General features: G+C 31.4%; 1 protein-coding gene and 1 long non-coding RNA gene across 16 annotated transcripts in view; one reads left to right on the top strand and one right to left on the bottom strand.

The window, feature by feature from the left end:
- LOC107071056 (dipeptidyl peptidase 4 omega) overlaps positions 1-26534 on the bottom strand; it is a 290948-nt gene that overhangs the window by 11674 nt on the left and 252740 nt on the right. For all 13 annotated transcript variants that reach the window (XM_015329736.2, XM_089170285.1, XM_015329763.2 and 10 more), the window contains 4 exons: positions 14438-14607; positions 12357-12596; positions 11123-11358; positions 754-976 (listed from right to left, as the gene is read on the bottom strand). In XM_015329736.2, the coding sequence (XP_015185222.1) occupies positions 754-976; positions 11123-11358; positions 12357-12596; positions 14438-14607 (869 nt within the window). The remainder of the gene's footprint in view (positions 1-753; positions 977-11122; positions 11359-12356; positions 12597-14437; positions 14608-26534) is intronic.
- The window catches only part of LOC107071121 (uncharacterized), a 48795-nt gene that overhangs the window by 9237 nt on the left and 13024 nt on the right, over positions 1-26534 (top strand). The window lies entirely within an intron of this gene.

Below are 26534 nucleotides of genomic sequence, written 5' to 3'. Positions count from 1 at the left end.
AAAGCGAAACATATAACGAGATAGACAGAGAGAGAAAGAGAAAGAGACAAAGAAAAAGGTGGAAGAGGTTGTACGGGTAGTACGACTGGAAGATTTCCACTCGGTAAAAGTAGGCTTGACGGGGAGTAAACGAGCTTCTCTTTGACCCGTAAGTACCGTAGGAAGCTTCTGCTTCCATTTTCAGTTCTGTTTGATGGATCCGTCACTGAGTCGACGAGTCGTATGCTTTTCACTGAAAGAATACTTTTCTCTTGTACCTTCTCGAATGTCTTCGATAATTGTCAATCACTACTATTGTTTCTCCAGCCCTTTTTAAAGTGTTTTTCTTTGACCAAAGCTACCTCGAGAAGAGATCTCTTTTTTTTCTTTTTTCTTTTTTCTTTTAGCTTACGTAAACTTTAATAACTCGTAACAGAGTATATTTTCTATAGAAAGCTTAAAGGATATTTCTCGTATAATATTCGTGAGTTTTATATTTATGAAAAATCTTTTACTTTGTCGATTTAATTGGAAACATCGTTATCGTTTAAATCGTATACGACTTACAAGTATTTCTTTCTCTCTTTTTTTATCAAAATCAACATCATGCTATATGTAATTTGTTTATTTTGACATAAGTCAAATTAAAATAATTTAATGAGGATTTATATTCGCGATTTTTAATCTACAGGTATATAGTACATCGATAGTGTGTAATAATTAGAGAAAAAAGAAGAAAGAAAAATGAAATATTTATAAAAGAATAATACTTACTCTGTCATAAATGAAAATTTCTGGTACACCCGGTCCAGCGCAGGTTAGCACGTAATATGAATTGTCGGTGGAGAACTTGGCAGTATTGTACAAACAACGGGTGCCATCGGATTCTCTGAGGATGTCGCAGCTGAGACATTTAGGTTTTGCGTTCGTCGTCGACAGAGACAGTCTGTACAAATGTTGTTGTTCCGTCTTATTCTCGGACGTGGCAAGATAATATCTGAAACGATTAAAACAAATTTTTTTATTAGTATACACGTTACAAATTTCTTATAAGATCATTCGGCTATTTCACGTTACGATAATTTTATAAATTTTTTTTTATTAAAATTGATCTAATTAAACAAAAAATCAAATTAAAAAATGAAAGGAAGGAAAATAAAAGGAACTAGATACGATATGTATTACGATTATTATTATATTATAATATATTTTCGAAGCAAGGTTACCATTGACCATAAATATTTTTTTTAACGTTTGAATTGCAAAGCGAGATATTATTTTGTTGGTTATTTATAGAATATACGCGCGTGTTCATTTTAATAATACTTGTTCGCGTGTTGTTATACTTTGAAACTATCTGATCGATACGTGTAAATTTGCAAATATGAGATAGAATACTAGTTTGTTTATCCAAACTTCGAAAGTTCGTCGAAATCATTCCGGATCCAACGTTTCGTTTCGTTTCGTTCCGTTCGTTGTATTAATAATTTTAATATAATTTTAATCTACGCTCACAACGCATATTTGCAATTGTTAATAGAAATGTTTTTAACGTGATACACGTTTTCCGAATTTATATCGAATCAGATTTATGAATATTGGTAAAATGAATTTTGTTAAATACAATAACACATTTTTTAAAATACATTAAGCAATGTTTTTCACAAAAGAAATGAAAAAATTTCATTTATTTTTGACTTTGAAACACGAAATATATACGTATAATCGTTTTTATTTTCATTATTTTGAAAACAAATATAAACCGGATATCGGTCGTAAACTTTTAAATTCAAATAACAACAACAACAACAATACAAAATTCGATATAGTTCAAATCACGTTTACTTCGGAAATCAAAGAGTATTGAAATACGCACCTACCCGTGGTAATATTGGAAAAGTGGGTCGTTTTACTGTGTGTTATCACGTTTCCTAAACGATAACACTCCTATATTTCTCTTTCCCCACTCCTTCCCTTCCTCTCTCTTTCTCTCTTTGTGAAGAGAAGAGAATTCAAGCGCAGATGCATCAAAGCTTCGCTAACTTGAAATTACTATGTTCAAAGCCTTTCATAAGACACATACCTAACTAACCCAAAGAAAACGTTTTCTTAGTTGAAATAAAGAGAGAGGAAAAGCTAATATTCGAAGGACAATACTCCTTTAAAAGTTGTCATTTTGGAATAGATAAAATTTCTTAGCTATTAAATTTCACAAAAATATTTTTTAAATGATAAAACTCTTCTCGTGCCACGAACTTTCAAGACTTTTTATAATACTTTTTATAAAACGAATAGTGGTTATTTAATGACCGAATAAAGACGAATTCTTATATTCATTTATTCAGAGGCAAAGGACGAAGTACATCTGGAATTTCTTGTTAAAGTTATTACGCAGTCAAGAAAATTGAATTTTTAATTCTTAACTCGATAGAGTAGATATTACTTGAAATCTTTGATAAAAATATAAAAAAGAAATAAATGGTGATTATTTTCTAAAGTTTCCTTAAGAATTTTCATTCTCTTTCGAAGAACATTTTCTTCGATAGTTATTTATAGATTAGTAGAAGATCAATCGATCCTCGTTTAGCAAAAGACGAAAAGTGAATCGACATCGAGTGTCACGAATTCGAGTAAGTTATTTATGTAAGAAACGAATAGCGAGTGAGCGAATGTGGATGAATGAATGAATGAATGAGTAAGTGAGTGAGTGACTGAATGAGTAAGTGTGTGTGAGAGAGAGAGAGATTATAAGGAAGAGTAGACGAGGTCCTTTAAGATTGATGCGATAGGCCAAATTAACAGCATGCTCAAATTAATCCAATTTGAATGACCCGCAGACTCATCCATCTTGCCAGTTTCGCGAAACTACTGCTCTGCTCGAGTACTCAGTCGGTTGCTTTGCTTCAATGGTTACTGCATAGATGTTAAGTGAGAAGCAAAGAGAGAATAGAGACAGATAATGGAAGTAAGAGAGAAGTAAAAGGGCCAAAGTAGAGATTTCGAAGTAGAATTTCAGAACCATTATCTTATAAGATTGAATTACTGACTTTCCCTTTCACTTTATTCTCTTCATACTTTAATAATACTCAGAGTCGAAGAAAGTTTGTTGGTTAGATCAAAGGTAAAATGAAGGAAACCATGGAAAGTTCCAAAACGCGGTTTACCTTAGTTTCCTTCGATTTGATCGTTTCGTGAAATTTCCTTTAGAAAGGTTGTGCTACACGAACGTAAGATTCACAATTGTCTTTGGCTTTTAATTGGATCCAATATGACAGATAGAGATATCATTGTAAAACGAGTTTTCACGCTTATTAAAATAGAAATTGTTTTAATTTGTTATATCAAACAATTTGAATAATGTGGATAAAATGAGAATTTAAAACAATCGGGATGCTCGATTATCGTTAAACGAACGATTAACGTTAAACTACAGCCCTCGAAATTCCACGAAATATGAACAAATTATTAGACTCTTGCTTTATGAAATAAAGTTAAAAAACAATTTTAATATTTGTAAATTGATTTATGTTTTTATTACTTTTTATCGATTAATTTAAAATTTAAAATATTAATTATATTATTATTAGAAGTTAAAGTGTGTATTAAATTTTATCAGATTAAGTCCATACAATGTTCGTACTTAAAAATCAATTATAATTTTGTTTGTTTATGTGACTTTGAAAAGGAATAAATTCTATTTATTTCGAATATTATATGTATTCTGTATAGGAAGCCTTAGGAAAGTAATATAAACAACATTCAATAAAGTAACTTTCGTAGAGGACAACGAGCCAGTTTAACGGTGGATTTTGAAGAGGAAAGTACGTCAAACTTATATTCAGTGCTTTTAGACTACAATACACATTTCCTTGGAATTATTAACAATCATTTAAGGTATATCGAATATTTTCTAATATATTTTGCTAATATTTGCATAAACAAACGCATCTTGTAATAATTATCGATCGAAGTATCTCATACATACAAACACGTACATACATAGTAACTAAACTAGACCTTCATAATTTCGTTTAATTGTCGATCTATTATGAGTTATATTTCACTTTCACTTTCTTTTTTTCTTTCTCTATTTATATTTTCATATCTTTTCATAAAATGTTATCTTTACCGTAACCGAATAAGTTTCATTTAAAAAAAATTATATTTTCTATCACTAAAGTTTAGAATGAGTTAACATTTTTCACGAGATGTTGACTACACAAGGCACTTTCACTACTTTCGTTCAAAATACTCACTTTGCAATTAAACTTGGATCGTAGTAAATGGTAAGAAATATATGCGTGACCATTTAATTCGTTTTTTTCTTAACATCTAGTTATTCCTATACTCGAATTGCTTCTTTAAGTGTACCAACTTCAATAGTTTCTAATTGCTACTTTTCAAAAGAACACTTTTCAAATGTAAAGTACTTGTGCGTTTATTATCGTACGTGTTAATGAAAGAGAAGCGAAATGAGTAGTAATTTCTTATAATTTAAGGTTCTAATATTCCATAAAAGTAGTCAATAAAATTCATTTTCTTTGATAAAAGAAAGGAATAGGATTATTGTATGTAATTGTCTGTTCTTTTAAAAACATGGTTTTTATCTATTTTATTTTTTTTCAATATAGAAATTGAAACATACCGAGCATGTATATCGCATGTAATTGATTTTATCCTTTATTATTAGAATATCGTCAAATTAATATTTTGTTCTGTAATTACCGAACAAACGATTTATAATTTAATTTGAAAAAAAGAAAAAAAAAGGTATTTATATAAATATATACATGTATACAAGTTGTTTAAATTAATCTCGTAAGTGAAAGATGTATGAAAAACATTTTAAAAACGATTGAATATTTTTGAATATTCATATATATTTAAGAATAAAATAACTAATAAATTTCACCATTATTTTCTTAGACTTGTTCTTTTTCTTTGTTTCTTTTTTTCTTGAAAAGAATCGTTGAGAAATTAGAAATGCAATTTTCTTTGTTTATAGAACTTATAAACTTTTTAATATCTGTTTCGTATTCTCTTTGATCAATCTTCATATATCGGGTGTTTAAACATGTTTGACTTGTACTACATTGAGTATCGTGTTGAAGCATGCGCGAACCGTAAATGCAGCATCAGCGAATAACTTCCGAATACCAAGAGCATCTCTCTCACCCTAAACACTCCTTCCTTAACCCTTCGCGTTTATATCGCCTTAATGATTAATTCATGCGCATTACTCCGCATCCTACAACCAACCTGTTTCCTTCTTGTACGCTTCTAGAGTAGTACCGATGAGTTGCATGATATATAACGAACTAACTCGGTTAAGTTCATTAACTATGCGCGAGTAACGATACAAATGAGTTTTACTTTGCTTTTGATCGAGCATAATGTTTTCCGTTTTCAAATTTTTCCCCGAAAGAATATTAACTTTTAAGATGTCTAACAAGGAATTAAAAATAATCCAAGTTTAAAGGATAATTTAATAACATTTACTTGTCTATTTTATCACTCGTGTATACCAAAAGACTTCCTCGTTAGTACGCGAAATTTTATTTTATTTTATAATACAGAATTGTATTATAAAATAATTTATCTTTGTAAAATGCGAATAATATAAATAATAGTTTAGATTGATGATTATTATTATGTCTAATTTTATTTTCTTCATTTTGTATATTAAAATAGTCAAATTTATTAGGAAATTATTGCATTTACAAAATGTAATAAGTTTTACGAGTATCGAATTATATGGGAGTTTATTTATAATATATCATTTTATATTACTCGTATCGAAATTACAAAAGTGATCATTCTTAATCATTTATAGTACTCAAGTTATTACGTAATGTGGGGGTGGGGGTATATTATAAGAGAAAGACTTAAATTTCTAAGTTAGTAAATATGATATAAAAATTTCCCAAAAGAATGAACAGCACAGTGAATCTCGTAGCAACGTAAATGTTTCCGCAAAGTTCGTTGAAAAAAAGCGCGTGCCTTCGCACATGCTTTATCTCTTGCACGTTTCTCTAACAGAGTTGCTTATCCAACTTTCCTATCTTCTCGCAAGCAATTCACTTCAGAAATTCATCACTCTCTACATGAAATTGCAACAGATTTAGTATTTTTCTCCCCCCCCCCCTTCTCCCCGCGCCCTTTCGTATTCGTGTTATTTTTCTTTATTTATCTCCTTAAGACGAATATAAATTTTGTATTCGTAAAATCATTGAAAAAAAAAAGAATCATTCACCAAATTAGTTCATTATGAATAATTTTAATCTAATCGAAAGCAAGTTCTTTGAACGAGCATCGAAGAAAATTTTCATGTTACAAATTTATCGATCAGCTTTTCGGTTCAAAGCTATTAGCTCGTTCCCTTTTTGTAATTAAAGGCGACTCCTTTCATTCGATTTTTTATTGCAACTCTTTTTCCATCAGTTATTTCTTTTTTCATTTTTCTCTCTATGACTCATTTTTTTTCTTTCACTTTTTATCTTATGGTTAGTTTTATTTCTTTTTTTTTTTCACTTTCTTTACTCATCCCTCGTTGGTACCTCATCCACCCCTTCACCCTTACCACCTCCTCTTTCATCTTCTTCCTTTTTTAAATCATCTTTTTCTCATCGATTCGCTCAACGTTACTTTTATTTTTCGCTATCTCGAAACTCAACTTTGGTTGAGTTTCCACGTTGGCCCACGTTGGTTAGATAAAACTGTTTGTTTTTTACTTACCTTTTGTTTCTCTATGTTAGTGTTCTTTTTTAATTTTAAATAAAGCAACGAAATAAAGAAAGAAGAAAGAGAGAGAAAGAAAAAGGATAAAGGAAAATACAAGAAAGAATAAAGGGAAAGAAGAAGCAGATCCCCCATTTTTTCTCCTTTTACTACCAAGCTTTATTTCCAGGGTAAGTAGTTGTTATTATACTGCTTTAACATTCTTTTGTAAATTTTTGTCTTTGAACGAACATAAGCTTCCTACCAACCGCAAGAAGAAACGGATGACAGTCTGTTGCTTCTCTTTGATGCAATGATGTAGTAATTGTGAGACCATTTTAAGCAAAACCGTAACCTTCTCTCTTTCTCTCTCTCTCTCTCTTTCTAGACCTTTAGAATGAAAAACATGAACGATAAAACAGCTACTTGAGTTGACCTGCTGGTGAACCTTGATACGAACGTAATAGACGAGCCAACCTATCTCGCGAAGTAGAACGGATCTACTTTAGAAAGAAAATATTAAAATTGCCTTTTTTTTCCTCGTCAAATTTACTTCTTTTTTTTAGACTACATCACTGAGCTACTTTTACTATACGCACATTCTTTCCTGAAAATGTCACTCTTTTTAATCCTTCTTCTTCTTCTTCTTCTTCTTCTTCTTCTTCTTCTATATTTTGCTCTTTTTTTCTTTTTTATTTGTCCATGCTCCTTTTCGCTAGAAGTTACGATTGAAAAACTTCATGACAACGAACTTGTGGGGCAAATAGTGATCCTCGTGTTAGTAACAAAAAAATTTATTTTTTAAGGAGCAAATATTCTTGAATGGATATATTCGAGTATCGTTGAGAGAACGTTCGTTAAAAGTACAAATATATATAAATTATGTGTCACGTTGTTTGTCCACAATGGACTCCTAAACTACTGAACCGATTTTAATAAAATTCTGCACATTGTGTGCAGTTTCATCCAACTTGAAAGATAGGATAGCTTATATCTCAATTTATAATAGCAATATTATTTTATTGCCAATTGTTTGTTTATGTACAAAGAGTCATGATTATCTCTGTTAGTTCGATAAGATTCTAACAGATGGCGGTATAAGGTAATTCGTTGACTTAAAGACGTGTGTATCGGACTGATTGTGAGCCACAGCAACGCGTGGCGGGGCAGCCCTAGTATATATATAAAGAAAAGATCATAAGTCTTATATCCTTATCTACGAATATTTTTCTATTTGATATTACAGTATAAACAGAAAGATATAATTCTTCTTTCTTGAATGAAGAGATGTACTATTTGTAATAAACGTACACAGACAAATTTTACTACTCCCTTCTCTTTTGTTTTCCTTTTTTTTTTGCTTTAATAAATTATATCTATATATACTCTTTACGTTGAACTGCATAAATATTTGTCATTTGCAAATTTAAATTTCGCGTTTGCGTCTTTTTCTCTCTCTCTTTTTCACACCAATGAAAGAAAACCGAATCGTAAAAGTAAAGAAAAAGAAGATCGAGACTGAGTATCTGCCGAGTTAATTATAGGGCGAAAAAAAGAACAAAAAAAAGACACACAAAAATGCGGGTTTTAAAATCTCTCTCTTTCTCTCTTTACTCTGCATAGACTGCTCATGTGTAATTTTCAGGGGATTACATGGCAATTAGTTGTTGTTTTATTTATTTACTTAAACCATCGACGCGAACAGTTTAATTCGTTTTTTCATTAACATACGGAAACAAAATAAAAGATGGAGAAAAAAATTATTCTAATCAACATCGTAATCGTATATAGATCAAAGGATTCTCCTCAAAGAACACCTTTTCGAAAATCTTTAAAAGCATGTTCTAAAATATCTTACAAAATGCTATTTTATTTTTGTCAATGTTCATTAATGCACTGAATAAATGTCATTATATCGTAATACTATAGAAACACTATTTAACCCTTTACGGAACTGCGTTGCATTTTTACAGCATAGTAATTTGAGATGCAGATATACGCAATCGAATTGTAATAAATGTGGGGTTACCCTTTGTTATAACAAACGAAACAATTGTTTTAAGAAATTTCATACTTCATAACTAAAAGTATGTTGCTTTTCTGCAACACACACACACACACACACACACACACACACACACATATATATATATATGTATGTATGATTTTTTGAAAAATAAATACTTTTTTTATAGGAAAGATTTTTCCTATCATATTTTCTCGTTATCTGTGAGCTATTTGTATATGTTATCGAAAATAAAATCGCAATTAACATTCTTGTTTCGTAATGGGTTAAGAAACTTCGATTTGATGTTCCTTTCGAATATTAAAGCATATCTCGTATATTTACCATGGCAAAGCATAACAAAGGTAGAGTGCGTTTATTCCGGAAAATGTGGTAGAAAGAAAAACGCGATGGGAAGATAGAGGAAGAGTTGGGATATTTGTTTTTCATAATCGTAGGTACTTCAGGGAAAATAGAAAACGATGCTTTTCTTCCTGTTTCGGCTTCAAATGTGAACGAGTAAGAGAAGAGAAATAGAAATAGAAAGAGAAAGAGATAGAAGATGTATTTACAACGGCACTCAGCATTGAACGGGAAGGATTAGCAGACGCGGAAAAACAGGATTCGCGCAGTCACTCGTAGGAGATTTCATTTAATTTATGAACGCGCAATTAAGTCAGCGACTTCTTGCGGAGAAATCTACACCGTGGACTACTATCCTCCCTTTTACCTATCTCCTATCTCTTTCTTTGCTATATCCGAAACCCAAAGGAAGATAGAAAGTGAGAAAGAGAGGGAGAGAGAGAACAAAATTTGGAGAAATTCTGCTCTCACTTCGTAAATTACTTCCGGACCATTTCGTTCCTTCACTATCTTTCTGAATATCTTTAGCTTTCTGGATAAGCCCTCTTATATTCTTCATGATAGCTACTGCAGACTAAATGAGTCGTGTTAGCAACGAATTTGAAAATTCGATGTTTTGCATCTAATATGTATACGTATGTAAATATTACTTATTCAATTAAGTTCGTGTAATTGATTCGTCAATAAATTTCATATAACAATTGAAATATATTTGTAATACTGAAATTGAATTGTAGACAATTATGTATTCGTATTACCGTATTCATGATAAATACAGTATTCATAAATAAATAGATAGATAAAAGTCGATATAACTTTGTTGGATGAAGAGAGTACGAAAAAGAAGATAAAGAAGAAAATGAAGGTCTGTCGTTTCATTTAGCACTCCAGTTTCTAAGATGTTAATTTTCAAGTAAAAGCGGTTGTAATATATGTCAAGATTGGTTCGAAAGAGAAAGGGTGAATGAATTTGTACGATGTTCATTCACGCTCACGGAGAAAGTTATCTTGTAAATTTGTTTCATTCGGTTGCTCTTGCAAACTTGAACCCTACAGAGTTTCGATTAAGTTCTTGGGACACTGATTAATTCCTTACTTTGAGATCCTAATTCGAGACGGAATGATCGCGTTAATAAAACGAAAATGTGGGTTAATATTCCTTAACTCGAAGAAATGATTCTTGCTATTTTCTTAAATGAATTCTTAACTACATATATATATATATTTTTATTAAATATTTATTCATATTTTTATATTCTTTCTTTAAAAGTTCTAGTTTTTTTTATGTGATTGTAATGAATACATTTTCTTTAGCCTTCGAGCTTCATAATAAACCAATGTTCCCGATTTTCGTTATAGAAAGGGAATTTCGATAGTCGAAAGATTAATTAATTTATAATGAAAATAACGTCCCTTAGCGGATAACAGGCAACGTTGGACCTCAACGGCAAAGCAATTAGCGTGTGAAAGAGTTATTAATGATTATTTAATCGATGGACTAGCGTGCTTTAGGAATATTACGTTCTGGTGCGCTACGTACGTAAGGTCCGTATGGAACCATTGATTATCCCCAATTTCGCGGTTAAATATGCATTTACAGAAAATATACTCGTGACGAGGTTTGGGGAGAATGTTAATAGAATACGAAATATAAATGATGATACAACGTAAATATTATTTTCGTTTATCATCTACTGTTGATATACAAAATTTTTATCATTTTTCCAATTCTTTCATTTATTTATTTTTTTTAAAATATATTTTTTAATGATTTTTATCGTTAACGAAAAAAAAAGAAGGGGAAAAGTGAAAAAAAAAACAAACTAGAAAAGAAAAACCGAATATAGAAACGTTAGTGTTTATCGATTAAAATGAAATTCGCATCAACGCGAGAGTGTCATGCAAATTCTCATAATAATTCATTTACACTAATTGCCGATCCCAGGACTATCATCGAGACGGGCCTATCTAATACAGCTGCACAATTTAGTTCTATATAAAGCAGTTTGTTGTACTACATTTGTGGTTTGCACTTAGGAATTCATAGCATATACTCACACGTACGAATTCTCTTGATCCCAAGAAACTATCTCAGTCACGACGAAGTAGCCGGAAGTTAGAGAAACCGTAATCGGACTTCCGCTGGTTGCATTCTTAACTAAAACGAGATGTCTCCAGTCAGTACCATCCTCTTGCTTTCTCGGTAATATTAACAAGAAAGAAGTGCCATTTTTGCTGAACAACGGCGTTTCGAATTGTTCCACCCAACCGTTCTCTTCGATGTAGGTCAAAGCCTGAAAAGAATATTTAATTTTATTTTTTTTATACTTTTCTATTTTTCAATTTTTTTTGAAGAAATATATAAATAAACATAATTATTTTCTTAAAAAAAAAAATTGAGAGAAAGAGAGAGGGATAGAGAAAGTAAGTATGTATTCGATATTTTCAATTTTGCAACTGTACACAAATTTCAATCAAGTCCACTTTATCGAGTTTCTCTTAAAAGGCGAATAAGATTTCCTCCCATCGAAGCAATTTACGGTGGTGGTCTCGTCTGTGTCAAATCATTCCCTCGGATCTCTGTTTAATCGAATAACAGTATTAATTGAAATGTTACAGTTGACAGAACGTGGATTCACGAAAATCAATTAGCGGAACGACGTAAGCAAGCGTTCGTAAACTTATCGACACAACAAACGTTCAAGCAGATATACATACACACACACATATATATATATATATAGATAGATAAACCAAGAAACGTAGGTAGAGAACAGCCTTGCCGTTTCTGATCGCGTAATTTCGTGCTTTCAAATGGGGGTCCTGCCGCCCCTTCCCCTCCCCCCTTCTATCCTATGGTGAGAAACGAGAAAAGAGAGTAAGCGAGAGAACTAGACGAAGTGTAATTACGCAACATTCGTCTTTGACAGGTCCCACTGTAGCTTTAGAATATCGCAAAGCGAGTTGAGCAAGACTACTAACATCATCACGTACTACGAGAAATGTATACAATTTGTGTGCACATATATATATATATATATATATATATATATATATATATATATATATATATATATATATCTTATATACGTATATGTATTCACGTACGTCGCGTTACGTCGTCAAAATTACGACTTTAGTCGCATCCATAAGGGAAGAGAAGGAACGAGAATTGTTGAGGGACGCAAAAGGGTTTCTCTACTGTTGTAAAATTGGCCTCGAAGAGAGCACGGGAACAAGAATAAGGTTTAGAGAGAAAGAGAAAGAGAAATAGAGAGAGAATTGTACTTACCGTTGTACAATTTGGAACGTGGCTGTCAACGTCGCAAAGCCGGAAGTACGCCATATTCTGTACTCTGTTCATCCAAGTTGCGTAAACGTGATTGTCGGTAGGAAAACCAACAGCCGACAATATCCTTTCCACCGACGACAATTCCGGAGGATGCTCGATCTCGATTAACCTTGTGTTACCACGTAACACTTCCTCGAGATCAACGTAGAACAATTTTACGGTAGGATTCGTCGTACCACTCTGAAACGAGATAACAAATTTTTAATATAAAAAAAGAATCATACAAAAATAAGAAACAAATGAAATTATTTTTTACTAAGAGATGATAAATGATTTATCAATTTGTTGTTTGTTTTTCGCACGGGATAGATGAAAATAATTCTCTACGAACCATTATTTGAATTTCGTTCAATCGATCTCTCTCTTTCTCTTTCTCTCTAACGGGCGAAATTGAAGTCGAAATAATGGGATGCGTCTCTTTAAAAGCGCACTCTCTCACTCAGTGAAAACGGGACGCGTTAGCTCTCACCGATAGAGTGATGTAGTTTTTTTTAATCCCATAGAATGGCCCTTTAAGCAAGCTGCTGTCTCTTCGTCCTTTAAATCTTCTTTCCCGACAAGTAAAATGATTTTTCGTTCGGAAGGAAATCGAGGAGCTTGAAAGAAGAAGAAGGATGAGGATGGGGGATCTTTTTAATGGAAGTCACGTGTTGTTTAAGTCGAGCTGAACGCAGATTGAAAAATCAGTCCGTGATTTTTTATTCTTTTTATCGAACAAGGGAAAAATTGCAAAGTAAGTTTTTATTGAACTATATAATATTATGTATCTCTAGATATATACTACAATACCATTTCGTATATCGTACGTGTTTCGAATAAATAAAACAAATATATATATATATATATATATATCAAAATTTTTAATAGATTTTTCTTCACGTTGGATTGACTTAGGTATTTTATTTTGTAATTTTTTTTCTTTTCTTCTTTCTTTTCTTCTTGATAGCGAGATACCATCACTCTCTGTTTTTCTTTTTTTCTTTTTCTTTAAACCCGTGACATTAATCGCGACTTACAAAAGAGTGTTGAAAAATGCAAAGATGTCTCGGTCGGTTCTCTCATTTCCTACTCTCAGCTTTAAACTCTAGTTAGAGAGCTTTTAATCTTTAAACGAGGGTACCGCAACGACAGATATATATATATAGAGAGAGAGAGAGAGAGAACGTTCACTTTAAGGTCGTGGCATTCTAAAGTGCTACGATATTTTCACCTTCATCACGTGCGAACTAATTTTTCATAAATTTTTTTTTCCGTATCGAGATAAACTATCATTAGATTAATTACATTAAATATAAGAACGAACGTGACATCTCGATTAGTTAAAAGAATAAAAATTCACATGTGTAAACGTGCAAAGATAGGTTTGTCTCTGTGTTAGAACATATATGAGAGTTAATACTTAATAAGTAGAATAATTTAATCGTAAATTCGACAAGTAGTTAGGTGTTCCTATCGATCGACGACGACAACGATGCTGGTGGTAGTATCGTTGACTCGTAAAGCAATTAACTAACTACGACTATGTAATCATTTGTGACGCGCGCGTGACACGATACTCATGCAAGGCGTACGATTAATTTGCACGATTGCAGCTAATTGGATTGTCAATAAATCGTGGTATTTGATTGCTTATCGAAATTAACAAAATATTTATGAGAATATTGAAAATTCGATTTCAGAGAGGATACCTCTTTTTATGAAACAAAAAAATATAAAAATAAAAAAGAAATTAGAAAGGTAATTAAAGAAAACAAAAAAATATATATATATATATATATATGTATAAGCAAAGAAAATATACATAAATATTGAAATTATTAATGCATTACGTGTGGCTATTATGTTAAATATAAGTAATCGAGATAAATGTTTCTCTTTGAGCTCGCAACGGATTTAATCATAGACGGAAGTACTTATACTCCGAACAAGGATACCTTGCCAATAGCTATAGTATATACGCGTTTCAAGGGGCTAACGTACTCGTGTATGACTCGAAGGCTAACCGGAGTTTCAGTGCTTACCTTAGGATAGTGAATTGGTATAGCTGACGTGTATTGGAAAGTCAAACTTCCTGGATATCCATAAAATGGTATGTTCATGACCGGCGTCAAGGTATCATTGAAGTATCCAAAAGCCAGTTTCGAGCCGTTAGGTGAAAACCATAACGCTTTGTTAGAGCTGAATACTTCCTCTGAAAAAAAAAAATGAAAAGATTTATATGCGTCGATAAGTTAAAATATTGTATTTCAAGTTTTAAATAATCAATAAAAAATTTTTATTACACTATAAATTTTAATTATTTGCTCGAATTTATTGTTAAGGAGTATGAGATTTATAATATAACGCATGTGACAGAAGAAATTAACCAGCAACTGGAGACGATTTCCCCGCAATATTTGTTGAATTTCTTACAACTATCCTGAAATGATTTTAAACAATTTAAATAAATATCGTTATCAAACGGATCATCGTGTTAAATCTGTCGAGAGTTGCTACATCAAATCGAGTGGTAACCAAAAATAACCTCTCGAGTACAAAGTGTTAATCATGATAAGAGGTACAGCATTACGACAGTTTTTATTTTATCCGACTGGTTACATTCGCAGGGCCGTATTATTGACCGTTTTCCAGCACGGAAACTTTATCGAGGTCAAAAAGTTTCCGTCTTGCTTTTCGTTTCGTGTTTCAATGGAACGTGGATTACACATCGTTTTCTTTTTTTCTTTTTTGTAAGTAAAACGTTGCAACGAGTTCTACGTCCTATTATCTGACTTTTTGGCTTTCTTCCTTTTCTTTATAAATAAATTTTCTGTTATATAATTTCATGTTTGAAATAAATTATGGAAGATTTAAAATATACGTAATTATGGAAGATTTAAAATATAAGATCATTTAAATGTGTTTCATACGAATTCTTATTTGCGCACTTAAATATGTATTCTTATATAGTCTATGTAATAGAAAATGTTGAAAACTAAGTAAAATGAAACTATTATATATAATAACTTTTGTTGTATTCTTTCGACAAACTGTTCTTCGACAAAGGCTTTATAAATCGGGTATGTTATTTTATTCGTGTTAACTTTAAAACGCTAGAGAAACTAACTTTAATTAATTTTCCACATTTCTCAAAGGGTTTGAGAAAGTACAGCAATGTGTAACAAACGATAGTTCGATTTAAATTCTTCCTCGACTTGTTTGAAAATTCAAGAATTTTATTTCAGAACGTAAAAGTTCTAAACAAAAATAATGGAATTAAATTGTATTAAAAAAAGAACCTATTAAAAATTTATTGAAATGCATTTTTCGATATGGTTTAAGTATAATTATATTCTCAATAATATAAATCATTTTAAACTTATAATATTTGTAGGGAAAGTATTTTTTTCTTATTTCTGTTTTGTTTCAAAGATTAGCAGAGATCGTTTCATTTCGTACTATTGTAGACATTGCTCGTATTGAAAAGTAGTTCGTTCGATATTTCGAAAAGGGTCATGGTACGAACGATCGTGACATGAAAGAAAGAGATTCCAGAGTCTTCGTTTTAGTATGCTTGAAGATACATAGGCTACCTTAGTGGTGTAGCATCAAGAAAGGAAAGAAGTGAGAAAGAAAGAACGAAAAGAAAGAAGATTATATATATATATATATACATAAACTGATAGTAAAAGAGTGAGTGAAAGAGAGAGAGAGAGAGACGGAAAAAGAAAGATACATAAATACGTACTTTGAAAATATCGCAAAAAAGATTCGAAGCTTCGTCGTCTTTTCGTAAAGGCAGAAGCCACCGCGATAGGTAAACTATAAAGAGAGAGGGTGAGATTTGATGATGGTTAAAGGGTGAAGTAAAAGGGGTGGTAGAATATTTTGAGGATCGGTGCTGTTTTCTTATAACTCTTTGAGAGAAATACAGAAAGCGAATTCCTTTCTTAGATTCTTCAAGGAGTTGCTCGCGAGACTTTAGATATAGAAAAGAAGCAAAGAACTTTGTTCAACGAAAGAGTTGAATAAAATAGAGAAGAAGAAGAAGAAGAAGAAAAAGAAAAAGAAGAAAATAGAGAAATAGAGTGAGGCAGGTTAAGATAAAAAGAGGTGGATGAAGAAATACGTTGAGAAGAAAAGAAAAAGTACGTAGCAGTGTGAACGTTTCGTTGCAGTGGACGTGACAAGGAAGAAAAATAAGTGGTCCGTCGGGGGATGGAGAGGAGAGGGGGAGGAGAAGGTGGGATTGGGTATGAAATTTCGTGACGATATGATGGCAGAAAGAGGAAACGATTCGCGCGGTACACTTGTCGAGAAAAATATTATTCTTTTCTACGAAATTTATAAAACTACAACGAGAGTTCAGTATCGTGTCATTTTTTGATAAGAACAACGATATTACCTTATAGTTTAAATTTTCTAGCAAAGGGATGCTGTTTGTTTTCGCAGTATAGACTTAATAAATTTAATAGAGTTTCACTGGAGGATCAAAGGAAGAGAGAAGTTTAGAACGTGATCAAAACTCTTCCTTTCTCCCTCGTTCCCCTTCATCACTTCTCTCCTCTTCTCTATCTTTTATATACATATGGAACATGTATTTGGAATATATAAACAAATCTCAAACACGTTCATATTGGAATATTATTCTATTCGTTATTGTGATTTATATGTTGATAATCAAATTGAAATAGAAGATTTTTAATGGGATATTAATCAATAAAGATTATGTAAGAAATTTAAATATAAGATGTTAAAATATATCACAGTTCTATATATTTCGATGTAATTATAATTAGTGACAATATTATTGAATTTACTTGAAACGGAATTATCTTCTAGGTACTTGAGGAGTATTAGAACCGATTATCTCTAAGCTTAGTTATAGATCTAGTTAATATGGTTTACATGTGCAGAGGAAATGTTTGTTATGATTTAGATATTACGATGATTTCGATTATTGATTATGTGATCAAAACAAAATCGATTATTCAAAAGATTACTTGTAATTGAAGAAATCGAAGGAATCACTCATAGTCATAGTTTTCTTATTTCAAAATTCACCGCATCTTTTTTGGTTTCAGTGTTTTTCTTTTTTTCAAATTGAAGATTGTTCACAACGATATTAGAAACATTATTATTTCTTTTAGTCATTATTATTTTTATTCGGTTATTATGACATATAGGACAAAATTGTATAATTTAACATGGGCAAACTATTATACTAAGAAATATTTGACTTTTGTTCCTAAATTTGCTAAGTAAGGATCGCAAGTATGAGGAGTAGCGAAATTGTTAGCATCAACTTTAGCATTATTCCCGACAGTGGAATTTGCCTCAAGGTATAGCGGTTACTTATAAAATTTTCATTTGATCACTGCTAAAGTAGAAACAAGAAATGTGCTTGGAAATTATATCTTGGAAAGAAATTATTACCAATTATTGTAAAAATCATTAATCTTTTTAATAGGACTTTGCTTGTCGTAACTATGCTTTCGTTGTAGAAACAATTGAACCTGGGAATAAATTGTCACTGTATGTAGTGAATAATTATAAAGTTAACATTTTTTTATCGGAGAAATATAACATAGCAATTACAATTTGTCATGTAATGTAAAGTATTGCTGGAAAATAATTATATTTAAACGTGCTGTATATTAATAAAACGTAAAAAAATTGTTTAATTATAGTTGTTGTAAATGTCAAAAAAAAGGGGTTAATCTAAATATTTTAATTTTATTTTACTTAACAGATATAGTTAAAAGCTTTTCCATGTTACTTTTAACACGCGATTTACTCGTAAAAAAATCTCATAAAGTAATATTTTGTTCATAGCATTGATGAAATTTTGATAACAAAATAACTGTAAAAGATATAAGTATAATTTCATAACTAAAATTAATGCGACAACTACATATCTTAGGTTATTAGGATATACCTATGATATAGTATACTTCTTATATATTTATTTACATAAAAGTATATTTATATAGGTTTAGTAATGAACCAAAAATTGGAAAATTTCTCGTTAGTATTCGATGAAGTTGTGGAAAATCTGTTGTAACTCTTTCAGTACGTTTCAGCAATAGTAAGAAGGTGACTGTACCCAAGGGTATGCTTTGAGTGAGGTTCTTGACGTTAAAAAAGAGTAGAGGGGAAAGAAAGATAAATGAAGAAAAAATAGAGGAAGAAAAAGCTAGAAAGAATAAGATTCTCTTATTATTAGGAAATAGTATATTATGCAATTAGTGCGGAAAGTTGTCGATTACCCACGAGAGCGAAGTTGTATTCGCTCGAGCGGGCAATCGACAACTGCGCACTAGTTGCATATGCTATTTTACATTACGAATGCGGGGACATATTTGGTACATAATTGGGATCCAGGGGCAGAGCCTCGGCGGGGGGGGGGCTGGGGGGCGGAATCTCCCCCCTCTCCACAAAACAATACTGAAAAAGTTAAAAAATTTTAAGTAAATTTATTTTTTTAACAATCAAACACTAATACAACACATTAATACAAATTGCGAACAATCAAGTTCAAATAAAACAACATTTTTTAATTAGTTTTACTACCGTTTAAATTAATTGTTATGTTCGAACAATTTGAGAACGAAATATTTAGGAAATTTGTTGATGATTGTCCACGAGAGCGAAGTTGAGCGCACGAGCGAAGCGAGCGATAGCGTATTCAAACAGGAAATAAAATAAATGAAGAACTACATATTAATCTTATCGCCTACAATATTGACACTTTGATTGTGTTCTTTTTATCGTCAATTTTCGTGTGGAAAGTATAATTTGGGTGCGACAAGTAAACTTTCCGCACTCAAATTGACATTTATTTTACTCAAAACGCGTGTTGTTATTGTAAAGTAGATAAACAGCGTATTTCCAACCCCAATAGCGACCGGAAAGATAGTATTTTCCCTGCATAAGTAATGAAAAAAAAAGAAACGTATATATATAGGTTGACATAATTTTGGAAAAACCATATAGATTAACTTAAGTTAGACCATAAACAAATTTCACTGCTTGGAAGAAGGATTCGTAGGGTAAGAAGGATCGTTAAAAGGGCACACAGCTGTATGCTGTGCTTTATTTCTACGAAGACGAACGCTACTACGTCGTTTATTCTCTACTAAGCTTCAGCATCTGCTTTCTCAGAATGTGCACTTGCCTCGTTAATACCGACATCTTAACCATACCCACGTATTATACTCCGACGATAACGCGGTTAGAATTTCTAATCAAGACGCCCTTTCACCGATCGTGACACAAGACAACCTTTACTTGAACTTAAACAAGTAACAGAGAAATTTGATAAATTATAGGATTTTGATTCACCCTTAAATAGAATTTTTCGATAGAAATATTTGATTACTTTCTATTGATCGTTTCGTATTTATCAATTTCACAAAATTTAAGATATAATATCTTAAGTCTTTTCTTTTTTATTTCGCAAGAAACTCTCCGAGAAGGATGTTGTTTGCTTTTGATTCTACGAAAAGGAAAAGGAAAGAGATAGAAAAACCGGGGAAAACTTTGACGATAAAAAAGTAATATTTTACGCGGAGCAAAACATAAAGCATAATGTTGTAATGAAAGGTATGCAAATATTAAAAATTTAGATAAAAAAATTACAATTGTTGTTTTAGAGTGGATAGCAAAAATCTGCAGGAATTCCCCTCTTCTGTCATTTTTTTTGTTTATATTTTTAATTATAAATATGTATACTTTTATTTCCTTTTACTGATTTGTATTTAATAATATTTGAGGAACTTGAAGAATATAATAGACGGAGAGCTGGCTACATAAAAAGGCTTGTTATTGGTACACGATTCATTTCTATTGAAAAAGGTACCTTTGGTATAGCTGAACATAAATCTGTATGTTTGCCATCGCAGAAGCGTGGCTTAAAGCGGGGGCGTACGATTGAAAATGTGAAATTTAGGTGTGAAAAAAATCACAAGGTACACGGATTCTAATTATGGAAAAAGCTTGTATTTATATTAAGAAAACGCGGAAAAATATTGGCAGACAGTTTGCTAGGGGCTAAAGTGCCGCCAGAGCGCGCCAAAGGGGTGTAAAAGTTAGTTAAAAAAAAATTACAAAGTACATGAACAAAAACTATTTTATTTTATTATTTAAACATTAAGAAAACAATTTACTAAATGGCAGACAAAAATTTGGTGGCTAAAGCCTTGGCAGACGGCTTGAAAAAGCGCGTTATCATTCAAGCTTTTTTATTGGGCTTAACGCTATATTTAATTATGGAATAAATATGAAATTATTATACTGTGAATATATTGTTAGAAAGACAGAAAGTGACATTATATTATATATATTCATATCTTTATTAATCGAATACTGCAAAAATATTAACAGATACTACTCAATTTCGCTAGCAGTGTCTGACTTAGATGGAAAATCATCTTCACTTTCATATATCGAATCTTCCTCAGATTCGATTCCTGCATCATCGCCTGAAATATAGTAGGATTTTTACACATTAAAGTAAAAAGAAATTTTATATATTCTATGATAAAGTATTTTATCTTCAATAATTTCAGTATTAAGTACATCTTTTACCGTACTGGGCAGCTGCGGTCCGTCGAACCAGTTAAATTTATATTTGTCTTCGGATATTAACCATCCACAATTCTCTGGTTTTAAAATTGACGGTATTTGTTTGTAAGCATTTTTCCATATTGTGGCAATATATTTTGTTCTTAATAAATGCTGCGTCAATTCAGCCTTGCTGGGCGGTAAAGTCGAAGCATAAGAATTCTGTAATTTTTTTTCTAGAATGGTTCGTCTAAGTCGTTTACTTTATAAGTTTTTAAAAATAATGCGAATCGGGCACTATTTACAGAATTCATAGACTTAAAACTATATAAATTGCAAACAAATTTCTCGAGCATCGTAAATACGCTATTTTCGTCACAGTCTTCAGAGCCTATTTGATTAAAAGCTTGTTGAAACTCTTCGTTCTTTCTGAGTATCTGTAAAGGGCGTTGCTTTCCCTTCCTGAATAATGCAGGATTAAAATTGCAGCCAGTTAAGGCATGAAATCCTGGCAATGATTGACAGAATAAATCACTTAACGTTTTATACAACGCTGAAACGTCAATGATTCTCTGTCTATTCCAAACTCCAGTTTGTATATAAACTTTGCTACCTTGTCGAACATTAATTATATTAGCTAATATTATAATTAAAATGTCTGTATCGGAGCATTTTATTACAATATTTGCTGTTGATTCAATATTGCACGCGTGGTATACAATTTTTGTATCTGCTTCTTCGTGCAAATCGAGCGTAAAATTATCATTAACTGAAAATAAAATTCTCTCATTTTGAATTTCATATTGATAGCATTTATCGAAATTAAGTAGCACTTTTTTATTTCCTAAAAACGGAATCATTTCTTGCTGTTTCCAGTGATTTATTAAAAAATTCACTAATGCTTCTTTAAAATAACTGTTTCTCAGCTCTTTATTAAAATCGGCTAGTCTTGCTTGCTCTGGCCCAGAAATTGCATACATGCGATTACCAGAGAAACCTTCTCGTTGTGACCTTTCATAGTCTTTGATAGAAGGTGACCAATATCTATCAAAAATTATGTGTATTTCATGGGCTTTGTCGTTAGTTACCATTTGCAGTATTTTTTTCGAAACACTGATAAATGTCATCGGCAAGTCCTTAATATAATGGATAAAAAAAATCCATCTATTAAACAAATGTCGGTATAAGTCGGAGCCTTACTTTGAACATCTCTTTCCCAACATTTAAATAGAGCAGATTTATCTGTTTTGTCACCATCCAAGTGACACATACACATTGGAACGGGTGTTAGAGGGTATGATAGAATTTTTTCAACATTAGTGTTTTCATTCATCGATATAGCTAGCATACATCAGAATAAGTCACGCTGCACTTGTACCTCTTGAACTTTATTATTCACCCTCACTAATCTCTTTTCAGTCGCAGCAGCAAAATGGAATATTTTATTTTGCTTTATTGTCATTTCAAATCTACCTTCTATCAGATTCAGCACATTCTGAAATGAACGTTTCTCTCAAGCGATGACCATTTTTCTCAACACTCAATAAAAATTCAGTTACTTCTTGCGACGCTGCTCGCCATGTTGCAATATTAAGTAACTGATCGTTCTGAATATCTTCGCTGTTGAAAGGATTCATGTTTTGTTTCAAGACAGCTATAAAATTTTGAAGCTGTGTACTCTTTTTTAATTTGGTGCTTTTCTTAATCGCTGGTGATGTCTTGCCTTTTTTTAATCCTGTTATATCGTACGTATGAGATACTATGGTCGATCGGATGCCATGATTTTTAGCCCATCTTTGCCGCTCTGAGATTGATGCCGCGAATAAGCCGAATACTATCGAATGTTTATTTATTGTTTAAATAAAACTTGATTTATGCAACAATAATTAGCATAAAAAATCCCAATATTTCCTAAAAATTAAAGTTGTAAAAATAGTAAAATTTTCGTTTCAGTATTTTATAAATATTAATAATTAATGTATACTTAAATATCCAGCACGTTGAGCGCGATTACAAATTTTCTATTCTAGCACGCTTTTTCAAGCCGTCTGCCAAGGCTTTAGCCACCAAATTTTTGTCTGCCATTTAGTAAATTGTTTTCTTAATGTTTAAATAATAAAATAAAATAGTTTTTGTTCATGTACTTTGTAATTTTTTTTAACTAACTTTTACACCCCTTTGGCGCGCTCTGGCGGCACTTTAGCCCCTAGCAAACTGTCTGCCAATATTTTTCCGCGTTTTCTTAATATAAATACAAGCTTTTTCCATAATTAGAATCCGTGTACCTTGTGATTTTTTTCACACCTAAATTTCACGTTTTCAATCGTACGTCCCCGCTTTAAGCCACGCTTCTGCGATGGCAAACATACAGATTTATGTTCAGCTATACCAAAGGTACCTTTTTCAATAGAAATGAATCGTGTACCAATAACAAACCTTTTTATGTAGCCAGCTCTTAGACTGAAAAGAGAACATTTTTATATTTACAACGACGAGATATACCACAAATATAATCATAAAAAATACGCTAATGTAAGCGATAAAATTAATGTATAGTTCTTTCTTTATTTTATCTCCTGTTTAAATACGCTATCTTAGACGATAATATTAATATTTGGTTCTTCATTTATTTTATTTTCTGTTTGAATACGCTATCGATCTTGGTGAAAGGAGATCCACTCGGAAGTTGGGGGAAGCGATATTTCGTTGTTAAAAAAACGAAGTTCCTTATTGCATACGATCTTTATCAAAACAAAAGCTGTACCCATCGGTTGACTATGGGGGGAGAATCCTTCTGCTATTGGTCGATAGTATTCAAAATCTCGTTCCCTCTCCAAAGAGGTGTCACTTTTTTATGATATAAATATGTGAGAGTCTTTAGTCTTCAAGAGTTTCTTAATCTATCAGTTTTTAATCTGTATCAGTCTGTATATCTGTTTGTCTGTATCGGTTACTTAGTCCTTAGTTCTCAGTTCAATAATTATACTTTCAGTCTGTTATATTCGTCTGCGTATTTTATCAGCCAGTTTATCAGTTTATTAGTTAGTCAGTCCATCTTATATTCATAACTTTTTTTGTATTCTGTATTTTTTGTAACCACGCCACTTTTTTGTAAACCTTTTGTAAATACCGCTCAACATCACATCATCATAATTTAATAAACTATATTATATTATCATCAGTCAGTTATATTTCTCTCTGCTGAACCCCACACTAACGAAATTGAAAAGACAATAATAGTGCTTGACTGTATTTAGGATTGTATATATATACAACTTTCAAGTATTAAATTATATTACTGTAAAGATCTTGGTGTTTCTCATAAATTTATCGTTGCGTGTACATATATATGTCATGGTTTTATGAAAGAAATAAACTTTTATAGATCGAATTCGTCGTGATTTTATAGACACGTAAGAACATTTAAATATAAATTGTGTTTTTTATTTCTTTCGTTTCAGTGAATATATTTTCGAGAAAATTTGAAATTATAAATTTAATATAAAATTAATCGATCAAATAATTGTGCAAGCAAAAGTTTAAAGGAAATTAGATAACTCGTGAGCTTACTTCAAACATTAAACTATAAATGTAAATTATTTTATACACCCGATCTTTCAAGAATATAGAATGAAGTTTATTTCATAGACAAAGTTTTAACTAATTTTCTTGAAAATAGTTCACACGTGTGAAAGTTAATTGGAAAATTGAGCTAGAATTCAAATTAATCGCTATGCATCATCGTCATCGAAACTATCGTTGGCCCTATCATCAAAGGATTTCGTAGAATAATAGTACTTCGGATCGTTTAATCATGATTAATAGCGTAGCGATATAACTTGTCTATGTGTGTCTATTCGTACGCAAGCAACTACGTACGCTTAAATGTATATACATGCAAATTCTGTATATGCGAGTTGCATAATTAGGAGATCATTGTCTATTATCATCTAACGTTTAATTGTATAAAATGATTACATTACGAAATCATTTAGATGTCAGTGTATTTTATAATATCTATAGTAATATTTCGTCTTTTCAAACATAATTCACTGTTATCCTCATATTTCTGTCAAAAATATTGTTATAACATTATTGATCTAATTGAAGAATTATTTCGATAAATTTTTTATTTTGTAAAATATTAGAAATATTTTAAACCGTTACGTAATATTCTAGACATATGAACTATGGTAAAATAGATAGAATTCTTGAAAATTCTTAAAAATAAAATCGACTGAAATGCAACGTCGAAGCATTCGCTCTAGACGACAGCACAATGGTGACATTCGATTCCCGATGGTGGTTCGATGAAATTCTGAGCACGGCACCTTTCCAACTGGCACCTGTCAACCTGTCAAGTATCGACTAACATCTTCGGCTGATTAAATAAGAAGCGAGATTCTGAGTTTGCAAGACATCGATGAAGTATTTATTGTCATACAGTAATATTCGTTGAATCATTAGTTTTCTTTTATATTTTCGACATTAATTTCAAATTAAACCTACAATTATCTTACTCTTGATACTCTGCATTCGTCTCATTCTCTCGAAACTTAGTTTTTTGAAGGTTTCACTTCTAACACGTGTGATCTGCACACATGTTGTTTTTTTTATTTTGAAAATAAATTTCCTTAATAGTTAGACTAAAGAATCATTAGATAGAAACAATGTTTATGGTTCAATATCAAATAATACGATAATATATTATATTAATTTATTAATTTTCTGTATTTCTTGTTTTATAAACTCGATCGATCTGATAATAATCCACGACTCAAATAACAATAAATAATATTAATTTACCATATTCATGCATCATGGTTGTAAATTTTAAATTATTAATTTATAAGATTTCAACAAAAACATTTATATAAAATTAATGAAATATTTCTTTTCTTTTTTTATCACATTCAATTCTTATACATATTCAAATTACGCATTATCCGCGCGAGATGAAAAATTGTTTCTTTTAAGTTTCTTTTATATACTTTTATGGTTTAACAATTTTTCTAATTTGATGACTATTTGTCAGCCACTATCACCTTCTCTATTCCCCTAACCATGGTCTCAGAAATCATTCCTTTTCAACGAAGAGTAGGACATAATTTTTTTGCATTTACGACTAGATGGTCAAGATAATCGATTCGTCCACTTTTTCCATTACACAGAAGTACGACGTTACGTGGCATGTATAACAAAACAAATTAGAGATAAAGAGAGAATGAGAGAGAGAGAGAGAGAGAGAGAGAGAGAGAGTACTTTTTTCTTTCTCTTTTATCTCCTGTATATTTTTATTTTTTTTTTATTTTATTTATTTTTCCTTTCCATTCTTTTTTTTTGTTTCTTCTTGTCTTGAATTACTATGGTGAATCCGTAGCAGGGAGAAAAGTTTTTAGTTTCTCGTCGCGTTTCGTGTTATCGTTATGCTCGGCCCGTTGAACCGCTTGGACATTTCTCATCGTGCAAAGTGCCTGCCCGTATTGCATCTTGGAACCGAAAATACGTTCGTCTCTCTCTCTCTTTTTCTTTTTCGGACTTGTATTGCAAGTATATAACAAGAAGAAGAGAAAC

This window comes from Polistes dominula, unplaced genomic scaffold (genome assembly GCF_049000335.1).
Source record: "Polistes dominula isolate Pdom_NZ unplaced genomic scaffold, Pdom_raw_medaka contig_15, whole genome shotgun sequence".
Lineage (NCBI taxonomy): Eukaryota > Metazoa > Arthropoda > Insecta > Hymenoptera > Vespidae > Polistes > Polistes dominula.
The sequence above is the reverse complement of the archived record's forward strand: the minus strand, read 5'-3'. Positions and strand labels throughout refer to the sequence as shown.